The 11,690-nt window shown below is 41.2% G+C and overlaps 1 protein-coding gene across 1 annotated transcript; it reads right to left on the bottom strand.

Annotated features, from left to right (window-relative positions):
• Positions 1-298: 298 nt before the first annotated feature.
• On the bottom strand, positions 299-9,314 carry pip5k1ba (phosphatidylinositol-4-phosphate 5-kinase, type I, beta a). Its single transcript, XM_068753250.1, has 13 exons — positions 9,252-9,314; positions 8,266-8,396; positions 7,593-7,710; positions 7,348-7,500; positions 5,970-6,266; positions 4,783-4,967; positions 4,302-4,382; positions 3,906-3,954; positions 3,734-3,818; positions 3,518-3,658; positions 3,325-3,415; positions 3,077-3,164; positions 299-373 (listed from the first exon to the last, which is right to left on the bottom strand). Exons 1-13 carry the CDS (start codon positions 9,312-9,314, stop codon positions 299-301), a joined length of 1,557 nt encoding a protein of 518 aa, XP_068609351.1.
• Positions 9,315-11,690: the final 2,376 nt, after the last annotated feature.

Here is an 11,690-nt window from a genome sequence, read left to right as displayed (position 1 = left end):
GCAAGTGATGAGGTAGTGGGAGGCCAGCGAGGGAGGAATGGAAAGAAGGAAATGAGAGAGTGGGAGGGATGGCTGGTGACAAAGAGGAATGAGAGAGTGAAGGAGAACAATCAGGAGACTTCCACACATTGATGAACCAAAATGAACTTTAGAGCATTGAGGTTCAGCCCCGATTCTGTTGCAGCAACACAAACGGCTGTTCAGATTCCGCCCATCCCGGTCGTATCCTACCGCTCCGGGGAATTCACCATTAATATATTCGAGCTGGGATCAGGCAACGATCGCAGCAACAAGTGGCTCAGTGGCGTTCACAGATCTGGATCTGAACCATCGACAGGCTGGATGGGCTCAGACACCAGCGGGGAGCAGAACGCTGCAAAAAGGGTCCAGAGACCGTTGAGGAATGCCTTGAGGTCTTTACATCACAAAGCTGGAGAGGGAAGTGAGGGTGTGGAAAGTGCACAAATGTTGTCATGGAGACGAAATGGAGAACACCCCAGGATTATAGATGCTAACTAGAAAAGCACCTAGAGCACAGACCTCCACCAAGCAGCTCGTTCCCCTCCTAACTGGATCTACACCGTCCACATGCTGATCTGGATCAGCACCAGAAGGTTCTAGATTGTTCTCGGTATCTTTATACACCAACATGAAAAGTCAAAGTGAATCAGAGTTCATTTTTGAATACATAAGTGAGTTTTCAATGTTAAAATGTAATATGTTTTCCTGACCTCATTCTGGATCAGATCCAGAATACATCTTTCTTGATAGTTCATATCAGACCCCTTTATGACTGTGATCTTTGGTGAGTGAATTTAATGCATATTTTACAAGATATGATTTTTTGAAAAAGCCTCCATTATAAGTAAATGTGAAAATCCAGACAGGTATCCAGATCACTAAATTTAATGGGATCTAAACTGGTTGGATTCCTAGAGCAGTCTACCTCCAGGGCACTGCCCCCCCCCCCCCCCCCCCCCCCAACCTCCATCTCTCCTCCTCACACTGCTCATCGTCTGTCTCGAAGGTAAAACTCGTAATAAAACCACATTTTATATTACAGTAATACTGTATAGCATTTATTATATAATTTTGTGTGTGTGTATATCTATATAGCAATTTTTTACAAATGTTATAAACGCTGATTTGAGTGTTTTCAGAAGGCCGGACCGGATTCAATTGTTTTCAGTTATTTAAAATCGGAATAACTTTTTTTGAAATACGAGCGATTTGAGTTAAGAGCTCGGTCCAGGAACGAATTATACTCGTATGTCAAGGTATTACTGTATCAAGATTTGGGCTGGTCAGAACGTTGGAGTTTATAACTTCCTGTCACATGACAACATCCCATCCACCCAATAAGCCTCAAAATCTAATCAGGGGTTCACCTTTCCACTAAATTTAGTTGAAATCTGTCAGCATGTTTGGGTTATTCTGAAAAAATAAACTGCAGTGATCACATGACCTCTTCTAACAGTTACTGGCAGAAACCAAAAACAACAACCACACGGTCACATTTGCTGCAAGCTGATTATGTGAAATGATTTATTTATTCAGGGATCCAGCCACTTTGAAATTTTACATTTGCACAGAAAATCAGACATCTGAAAATGATTGTTCAGCGTGGTTGTTGAAATAGCAGAGAAGTTAATGATACTTATGATAGTGTTTTACTTTTACACATTGATGTAGTCTGTGTCCCACCTCTTGACGATGCGACGTATGGATCAGCAATTTAACGTGTGTGTGTTCTCATGATTTACACTCTTGGGAGGACTTGATGTTTCGACAGCGTGGGACTGGAAGGTCAAAGGTCGGAAGTACATGTGGCTGGAGAGACGATTTCACCAACTCATCCTTACTGGAGAACAAAAGATTTTTTATGTGAATTCATCATTTAAACAGTTGGTCTTAGAGTTTTCCTCACTTGGTTTGCCTCATTTCTTAAGTCATCGCGTGAACAATAGTGTGTTCAGTTGTCAAAATGCATCATTAGCATATTGTAAAACAAGAATCTCTTGGAACATTGGATGCATTGATCAATTGACAACCAGGTGAAACTAAAACTTGACTAATGAAGGAGGAGTTTCAAATAGCCAATCAGTGTTCTTAGTTACCCGACAGGCGCTGACCCTGATTGTGAATGCTTTCAAACGTTTACAGTCCAGAGCTGGACCCGGACTTAAAGTGTGCTTTAATACTGGTATGTGTTAAACTGCAAAAGTAAAGTGAAGTCTTTTATAATTTTGTTCAGAAAGACAGAAAAAAATCATGTTACGTATGTGGAATTATTTTGTCACTGTTGGGTAACTTTAAAATAAATAAATAATGACAGTAGATTTTAATCAGATTTCATGGACACAGATTGATTTGATTTCCAAACAAAAGTAATGGCAAGAACTTAAAAAGCTGGCACTTCAGTGAGTCGATATGATTTATACTTTATACTTGACCTCATCTGTTCTGGGGCTTCAGGTTAACAGCAGCTGAACATGTTCAAATCTTCCCCCTAACCAAAGACGAGAGTAAAGAGAACAATTCTGCCGTCAGATCCATTTGAGATCTTGATTTTCCTTTCACGCTCACTTTGAATTGCACTCTTTCTTTTTTTCTAAGAGGCTTTGAGAGTAGATTAAATCCAACGTCTGCAGGATTCCCACAGAGCCTGTGCAAAACTGCTTAATGTGGGGGCTGAAGAACAAATTCTCATAAGCCTGAGCAAGGATTTGGAGGTTATATAAGCAAAGTGTTGTAGAAAAGGTTGATTCGTGAAGGTTTCTCATGCTGACACATGTAAGGATGTAAGGACAGTCGTAGAATGTGATATCCCAAAATATGTTATAACATCTGCCTGACTCCTATTATAATAAAGTGTTTCACCCCCCCCCCCCCCCCAAACCTCCTCTTTGACAAAAATCTTTTTTGGAACATTTTGATCAGCAAGCAATCCTTCCATCAACATTCACAAAATGATGATCATTAGAAAAAGCAATCCGCTCACTGCATTAAGGCCAGCAAATAGCGTGCGTGTTTGACAGCAGGGTGAGCAGACTAATGCAGGCTCAAAGCGCCAGACGTCCAGCTCAGGCTCTGATTGGCTCCTGCTGGGAGACGGCAAAGGATCGTCCAGCGCGATGGTCGCCACGGAAGCTCGTCGGTCCTCACTGCGACAGGGACACACGCACAAGTTCCACAAAACATTGGCCGCATTAACATTTCAAACTCCCTTTACTATGCGGACGCTTCTCATAGCGTTTAGAATTTTGTATACTGCTCAGTTAAATACTATCCTCTAGTTTTTCTCTGGGTACGCAGGTGAAGTACCTGCTTTCGGGATCCTCTTTATCGTTTCCGGTGAATTCAAACGAAACAACGGATCTCGGCAGAAGGTCTGGCTGCTTGGATGAACTGAAAACTGTCACACAGATCTGAGTCGGTAATGTGAAATAAAACACTCCCTCAAAACTACAAAGGCATCGCTGCGATATAATGCGATTGTGTACTTTTTTCCTCTTACAATTTCCATCCAAATTGTCCATACTTTGGGCCTTCTTCTCGTTTTTCCTCTCCTCCGCCTGTGGAAACAGGAACTCCTGGGAGGCGGCCTTCACCGCGTGAAGGGAGATTCTCTTCCTCTTTGATGATGCACCTCTTGAAGCTCAGAAAGGCAAGGAACGAAAGAATAAAAAAAGCTAAACTTGCAGTACGACAGTGCAGTGATCATGCAACTTACGATGGATCTTTTTAAATACGCGGGAGCCCATGAATTTCAGAAATCTATCTGCATAGAAACCCGGCCTGTGCACCGACACCGTGTCCTGAAAGCAGCGGCCCCATCAGACGCAAACACACTGCAGATATACTGTGTTTAGTTTGGCTGAAGGATGGGACGTGACGCTACGCACCCCATCATGAACAAGAGCTTTCCAAGAGTGTTCCATCTTCTTGATGAACCTGAAATATTATTAAAAAAAACAATCCTCTAATTATCCAGTCTGGAAGGATTCTATTGCCTTTAAATCAAATTAAATCATTTGATTTCAAAATGTGCTCGACTGAACCGTAATTGTGCATAAAGTAAAAATATTAAAAATTGTTTGACAAATTAAAAGCACAGCAAGAGACTCAAAAGTTAAAGTTGAAACTCCATTTCAAAATGTCTAGTCTAATTCATTCTTTTTAAGCATAGCAGTAAACTAATTTATACAAAACCATTTTTAATCAGAATTAAAGGAATTAATCTGCCAAGTTAAAGTCAAAATGTATTAAATGTGTGTTTGTGTGTGTTACAGCAGATTCACCTGTACGATTGAAGGATGTCGATGATCCCTAAAAAGATGAGAAGGCTTTCATCTTTATGTTTTGCAGGAATTCCACCAAGTCTGGAAAAAAAGGGGGGGGGGGTGGGGTCGTTGCTGTGGTAACAATGATGGAGCTCTCCATTCAGTGCCCAAACTTCTCTCGTGGCATAACTTAATGAATATTTAAATGTGTTTTAAAGGTGTCATTTCGACTGGATCGCTGTTGAGATCTTTTTTATTGTTCCTGGGAAAGCAGTTTATAAAAAGACAAGGGAGAAGCAGATGAAGAGACTTTTAAACGACAAAGCATAAAGAGCAAGGATAACAGAGCGCCCCCTGCTGCTAAAAGACTTAGTGTATCATATAAAAACCTCTCTGCCACTGATCTGCACGCAGGCTGCTCCGACAAACGACAACACAACAATTTGTATTAATAAAAAACAAAACAAATCTTGATTCGAAAGCAGAAAAGCATTCTCACGTGTCGTCATCCGCCACCGGTCCAGGGTCCTTCACGCTGCCCTGAATGGACTCCAGGGCGGTGGAGTAGAGGACCTTTTGGCCTTTCCTGCTGTCACATCGGCTTCCTCTGCTCAACGGCTTCCGGTCCAACACATGAATCCCCAATAAGAGACTGTAGTCCATGATCTTAAAGCTTTCCAGGACCTGGCAAGAGACCGAAACGCAATTTATTTATCACTCCATATCAGCAGAACTCATGAAATGCAAGCGGCACGGGGCATCCAAATAAGTCATGCTAGAGTTAGGCTTAAGTCCCTTTAACAACAAATATCTGGGCTATTTAAAAAAAAAAATATATATATATATAAAACTGTACTTTTTAAACTACCCATAGTAAACGTTTTGCAAGCTGCTTCTACGATGACCTCCCCGATACCAAGCGGGTCCCAGTTAAAGGTGCTAAATCTGGATCTGCATAGCAGTAGCACAGCACTGCGAGCCACCGACCCTCTGACCGAGCCCTGATGCCCTGAGACAACTCCTGCCATCAAAGAGGCCTTCAAGCTGCCAGGCGGGGCAGTTTGTGCTCCAGCTGCTCAGCGTGACCATGAGTCAGGTGGTTCGCTCTGCTGGGTGTTAATCCTCCATCAAGTGGCCTCTGTTGTTTCATATCAGTGACGTAGCAGGCAGCGCTCGAATGCAGGGGCTATCCTGGGTTGCATAATGTTATCGAAGGTGCTTTCATCAGCGACTGGACTTAAAAACCCACTGAAACAACTGAACGAAAATAATCACCGGATGTTTTTAGAATGGAATAATCCCCCATCTTCATCCATCACAGATACTGAATAATCTCTGGATTTGGAAGTTTTCTTAATTTCTACCACTGAAACTTCACTAAGTTTTTGTTTTGGAGTAAATGGAAAAAAAAAAAACTCTTTTGGAAGTTATTTTTGTAATTCTTTCCACTTTTTAGCATTTTATACAAATGACGGTTTGAGCTGCTGGTTTTGCCTGCAGACGACAGGACTGAAGATTGACGATGATGTTTGACAACATTGTGCTTAAACTTAACAAGATATCAACCTGTTTGAATTAAAAAGGTGTCTGACTACTTTATACTTTACACAGATCATGTATAACTAATACTCTGTACATGTTGGCAGATGACTGATAAATGGATATCCTCTTTGCGTGAGAACACACCCGGCAGTCCATCTGCAGCGTCTTCATCAGGGCGCTGTAGGTGTCTGCGTTGAAGTGTAGGCCTCCGTGCATCTCCTGGAAGTCCAGGTCTTTGAAGGTAGGCGAGGACTTGGCCCGCTCTTTACGGGAGGCGTGGCGCTTGTAGGACGAGCCCTTCAGGTCGTACTTGTAGTGCATGTTGATGGCGCGCGGCAGCACGTTGTTCATCACCACCACTCTGAGGGTGGCGCCGCTGCACTGGATGCAGTAAAGGCCGTAGAACTTTGGCAACAATGTCCTCGGGTTCTGGTTCAGATTCTTCAACGACAAAGACAAAGCAGGTTTTTGGATTTAGGATCAAATGTTCATTGCAATTTGCATGTTGGATTGTTGGTTTATGTGTGCCCGGCTGTGTCTCCTTTGATGGAGGGACTGGGCGTGAATTCCTTTAATTCTAGCGTGGATCTGGCTAAAGATAAAGAAGGAGACCCAGAAGTTGTTACGGCTTCCTTTCACATATCTGAGACATTTTTTTTTTATCTTTAATCTTTAATTTCTGAATATTTACATAGTAATGGCGTGTGTGTGTGTGTGTGTTAAAATGGCACAAAACCCCAGCAATGTGGCACTTCCTGCAGGATATGCGGACCTGTCTATCTAAAGTGGGTGTTTCTTAACGTGGTTATTTGTAAAGCTCTAAAACCATTGTGCACTTATTTCACCGGAAGAGTAGCCATCTTTGATTTACTCGCTTGAAAAAGCATTCTGGGATTTTCCATCGCTATCTTCTACCCTGGGCGGCACGGTGGCACAGTGGTTAGCGCTGTCGTGCGAGTGATTGCCTGTCTGTGTAGCCCTCTGTCCAGGGAGGGCCGTCTGAAGAGCTAGACGACTACCCCCTGATCCGTTCTAGAAACGGGACACACGACCCGACACAGGAAGGCACAAAACTAAAGCCAAGTCTAGGAGCAAGTGGGGGATTGGCATCTGGCGCTATATAAATAAAACTGAATTGAATTGAATTGAATTCTTCTGTAATCCTGCCAAAAGTAAAACCAGTCTGAAAACAGATGAAAATATGACATTTTGGGTTCGTCCACGATATTAAAATCATGGACAGGCGATGGAGGATAAGGAAAGGAACATACACGGTAAAATAACAAAGGAAGAGAAAGAATAAACAGAGATATAAACATTCCAGAAAATCCTTTTTACGAATGTTTTTTGGGGGAAGGGCGTGCATTCAACACCGTTGAAGACAGAGGATGAAGAGTGTGCTTTTATTAGGAGTAATGAGTGTAATTGGATTTCTGTCAGTAATTTTAAACCCACAGTTTTACAGTTTGTGCGTTAGGCTTACGTGGGCACCGGAAGGAGGAGCAACAAGCGAGGAGCTCACCATGTAATAACCCGGAAGCAGCTTTTGCAGGAACTCAGCCTCCTTGTGCTGCACCGTCTTAATAATGAACTCATCATCGCTGGTCACGTAGAACCAGGAGCTGCTGGCGCCGGGGTTGGACAGCTCGATCAGAGGCTCGTTGCACATGGAGTACTGGAAGTCACAATGATGCAACCCCGGGGCACGACAGTTTACATTTCCTCCACATTGTGCAGGATCAGAACGGTGGAATCTTCATCACTAACCAGGTAGTCATCGGGTTTGATGCCAAACAGCTCTCTGAAGTAACGGAAAGCCAGCGGTGCGTACGTCTTCAGCCGGAAATCTGGGAAGTGATGAGCTGGAGTGAGGCTGCTGCCCTCCCTGGGGAGCAAGTTTAGGCTAGCGTGAGGAAATTATTATTATTTACAAAAACTGCGTTGCTTTTACATTTTACTGTCTGTCGCCACTTTCTTGGTTTTGACGCTGTCAGCCTTGCATTATAGTAACAGAAGTCAAATCTGTGCTTCTTACTGTGAACAATTAAAAATGTGTGCTGAAAGAATTTCAAAAATATTAAATGATGGGTCTTTATTAATTTCCTGCACAGGAATATAGAAATAAAGCATTTATTTTTATGGATTTTTTTTTTTTAAGAATCAAGCCCAGGCTGGGTCTTTACGTTTTCTTCCTTTTACCTGCAAGAGATCATTTGTAGAACTGTTCAAAATTGTTTTATTTTAAGTAGGAAATTAGATTAAAAATACAGGGATACAAACCAGACCATATTAATCAAGAGCTCCTTTTGAAGACAACTATTGGATATGTTTTATTCTTTTTATTCCTCCAGTAAAAGAAAGAGCTCCTCATAAGGTTCAAACAGAAATGTGCTTCGGCAATGATCATCGATGTCAATAATCTGTGTGACTGTGAGTGTACCTGGGCAGGTAAACACTCTCCACCACGGAGAAGTCCTGCATGAGAACGTCTCTGTCTGGCTTCGAGCTGAGGTTCCCCACAGCGTAGCCGATGCCCAGCTGGATGGCTCCTTTCAGGGAAGAAGCTGTTGGCTGAAAAACAGAGAGGAGGAAAACGCTTCAAAAGGGAGACGAAGCGGATGTTTGCCTTTCACCAAATTCTGACCGTGTTAAACGCTAACATCAGTGCGGTCAAAGTATATTTACGAGGATCCCACTGTACATTAGATTCAAAGGGTATATATTGGAACAAAGGGTTTGTTAAATATGTACAGACTGAATGTTACCATGGTTGCAGTAGAAGAGATGGTGGATAAACATAAACGTTTCCATTATATTTTATGGAAATCCATCAAAGTAGCCATAAAGATATTTCACTAAGTAAAAATGTCATAAGGATTCACGGTGTGAGAATCTGAGTGAACACATGTGTAAACTCTGAGAGCAGTCTGGATCAACCTGGTAGACTGATGGGCTGATTTACTTCTCCAGAACCAAGTGAGTATTTGTGAAGAAATGAGAAGTTCATTAATAAGGGAGCTGCTGTTGTTGTAAATGTCTAACAGTACTGCACAGAGAAAATGAACTCCTGACATATCAACGTCACATCTTTCGTTGAGGAAGCGGACAAGCGGAAGAAAATGGATGGATGGCTTTTTCAAAGGGGAGCTTTCTCAATCAGAGCTAACAGGCACACATTTAGCTTTATATATGTATATATATATATATATATATATATATATATGGGATTTTATGACCCCTTAAATTTCCAGTGTGCAGCCAAATAAAAGTAAATCCAAATGTGAATAAATTAGGTACATGAGTTAGGGTTAGGGTCTCATTACTAAAGTATGTTTCAAACATTAGGTGTCTGATGATCAATGACAGATTTTCAGAGATAATTTTAAAGATAATGTAATCGCTAATGACGACTTAACAACCGCTTACCTTGTTATGATCCTTTGGTGCTCTGGAAGCTGAGCTTCCTCTCTCCGTGCCGGTGGCTGACATCTTTTACAAAGAGAGAACCTGATCAGAGAGAAGCTCGGCGGTCCTTCCTCCTGCTGTGACTCACTTCCCTTCCCCCCCTCAGTGATGGACAACTTCAACCCGTGCGCTACCTGGAACACCCTTTACCTGTGTGTTTTTTTTCCAGGTGTGCTGTTCCTGTAGATGAGGTGGAGCGATATTAACCATTATATGCATTTATATACAATTCATCACCTGGAAAAACAGAGCTTCCGATAGGCGCAGACCTTCCTGAGCAGGGCTCTGTCGGGATCTGAGAGACCTCCAAGGGTTGTTGTGAGACGTTAGCTCCAGATTCCCTCACCACAACCCTCAGTCCTAATTAAAAAGGATTGGCAAATCATTACGTAGCAAATTCCCCTGTTGTATAACAGCATGTGCGGCTTGAGAGCTTTCTGACTTAGGTCTGACAAAATACAAGCGTGATTACTATAACAATGGACACAAAGACAAAAAGAATTTGACAAGGATCAAGGGTGGCGAATGTTATATTTAGGACTTTTAACTCTTTAACTCATATACAAATTTAAATTAAGAATATGTTAATGTTTATAATCTAATAATAAAAAGCGTGGCAGAAAGGTTGTATAAATTGCTACACATAATAAGAATGTTTAATACACAAAATGCAAATCTGCATACTGGTAACTATCGTCCCATTCGAAAGTACAGAAATAGTAATATTAAAATAAAAATAGGCCACATATGTGGCAAAAATACCTAAAAACGGCTAATTTACTTCTGTCAGTAGAGCTTTTTATTCCAAGGAGAATAATACATGTGTAATAAATTTTTGTTTCCAAAATGTGTGACTGGCAGTCCAGAATGTGTTTGCTTATGTTATCGTGTGGTGGAAGAGATGAAGTAATTCGCTCGGGTTTTCTTTTCCGTATTCAGTATTTATACATACATGCATGCCCACACAGAACAGCTTGGCCGGAAGGATAATGTACGATTAAGCATTTGTTAAGTAAATTACCGCTAGTTTGTTTGAATTGGTATTTATAATGTTGTAAATAATTATCGACAATTGTAAAAAATGTCGATAAACATATAGGATTTTTTTTTTTTAATTCTTAAAATATATTCAAGGGCATGTTAAAAATTCTTATGCTTGACACCTTCTAAATCCTGATTTCATGAGAATCACCCATATGTCATGTGTTAGTGAATATTGCCACCCTATATTAAATTATTGTTTATTTTAGGGTTAGTTTTTTCTTTTTGTTTGTTTGTTTTAGATCATATTTCATAATGCATCCAATAAACACAACAACCTCATCCAGCATATTAATGACATGTTATCATTTCCTCTGACTGCAGGGAAGAGAAGCTGAATTCCTCCTCATGCAATCACCTACTCACGTCCTGCTGGACCACACACAGGAGGACACCAGTTTGGGCTGACTGTCCACATCGAGAGACAAACAACTACGTGTGACTGTGCAGAACCTGAACCCAAAGTCAAGCATGTGGAATCCTCAGTTTAGTGAAAAGACGGCTCTGTGCCTCCTTACCTTAACAGGCATGAGGACATGACGAATGCAAGTCAGTGAGAAAAGATGGTGCACGTTGTGTGATGCAAATCAAGTGGGGAAGTGCAAAGTGCTGCAGCACTTCCTCTCTCCACCCACCTGTTGTATTATTCCCTGGCAACTGTGAATCAGGTCTTTTATTACACACAGGAGCAGAATCTACATGTTTTTATGTAGTATAATTAAATATATTGAGTGTTCAACCTTCGTATTTGGTTAAATGAATGTGGTCTATAATTAAGACACTGATTCAGGACATGTTTGGCTACCAGACATTGTAAAAAAAAAAGAATCTACTACAGAAATTGAATTTAATACATAAAACTATTTACAAAACATTCCACCTGGTAGCTTGTTGCTGCCCCTGTAAAGATCGTGGTACCACAGGGATTTATCAGTAATAAAAATATAAATGTGTTTATAATGCCACAAGATAACAAAACATTGCATATGTCACATTCACATTTGTACTATAAAATTCAGACTTTTAAATCCCCACGTGCTGTTTTCACTTGACCACCAGGCGGCGTAGTGACAACAGGAGATATGACATGAAGATCATTGATCAGATGGTGATTTGGCCAGTAATTTGTCTGTAATCCTGCTGACAAACACACAAACAAACACAAACCACACTCAACCAATAACATACACTTGTTGTTGGAGGTAATTAATATTGAGTATTATCCTTCTTTTTCTAGACTTTTCTAACATGAGCCCTGCAGGACAGGCTAAACCAGTCCAACAACAGGCAGCCCACCGCTCAATGTTTACTCCACAATCTGTAGCAAATAATACGCTAATATGTGTAGCGGCAGAACCA

This window comes from Brachionichthys hirsutus, chromosome 19 (genome assembly GCF_040956055.1).
Source record: "Brachionichthys hirsutus isolate HB-005 chromosome 19, CSIRO-AGI_Bhir_v1, whole genome shotgun sequence".
NCBI classification, from domain to species: Eukaryota; Metazoa; Chordata; class Actinopteri; order Lophiiformes; family Brachionichthyidae; genus Brachionichthys; species Brachionichthys hirsutus.
This window is presented reverse-complemented; position numbering and strand designations above follow the sequence as displayed.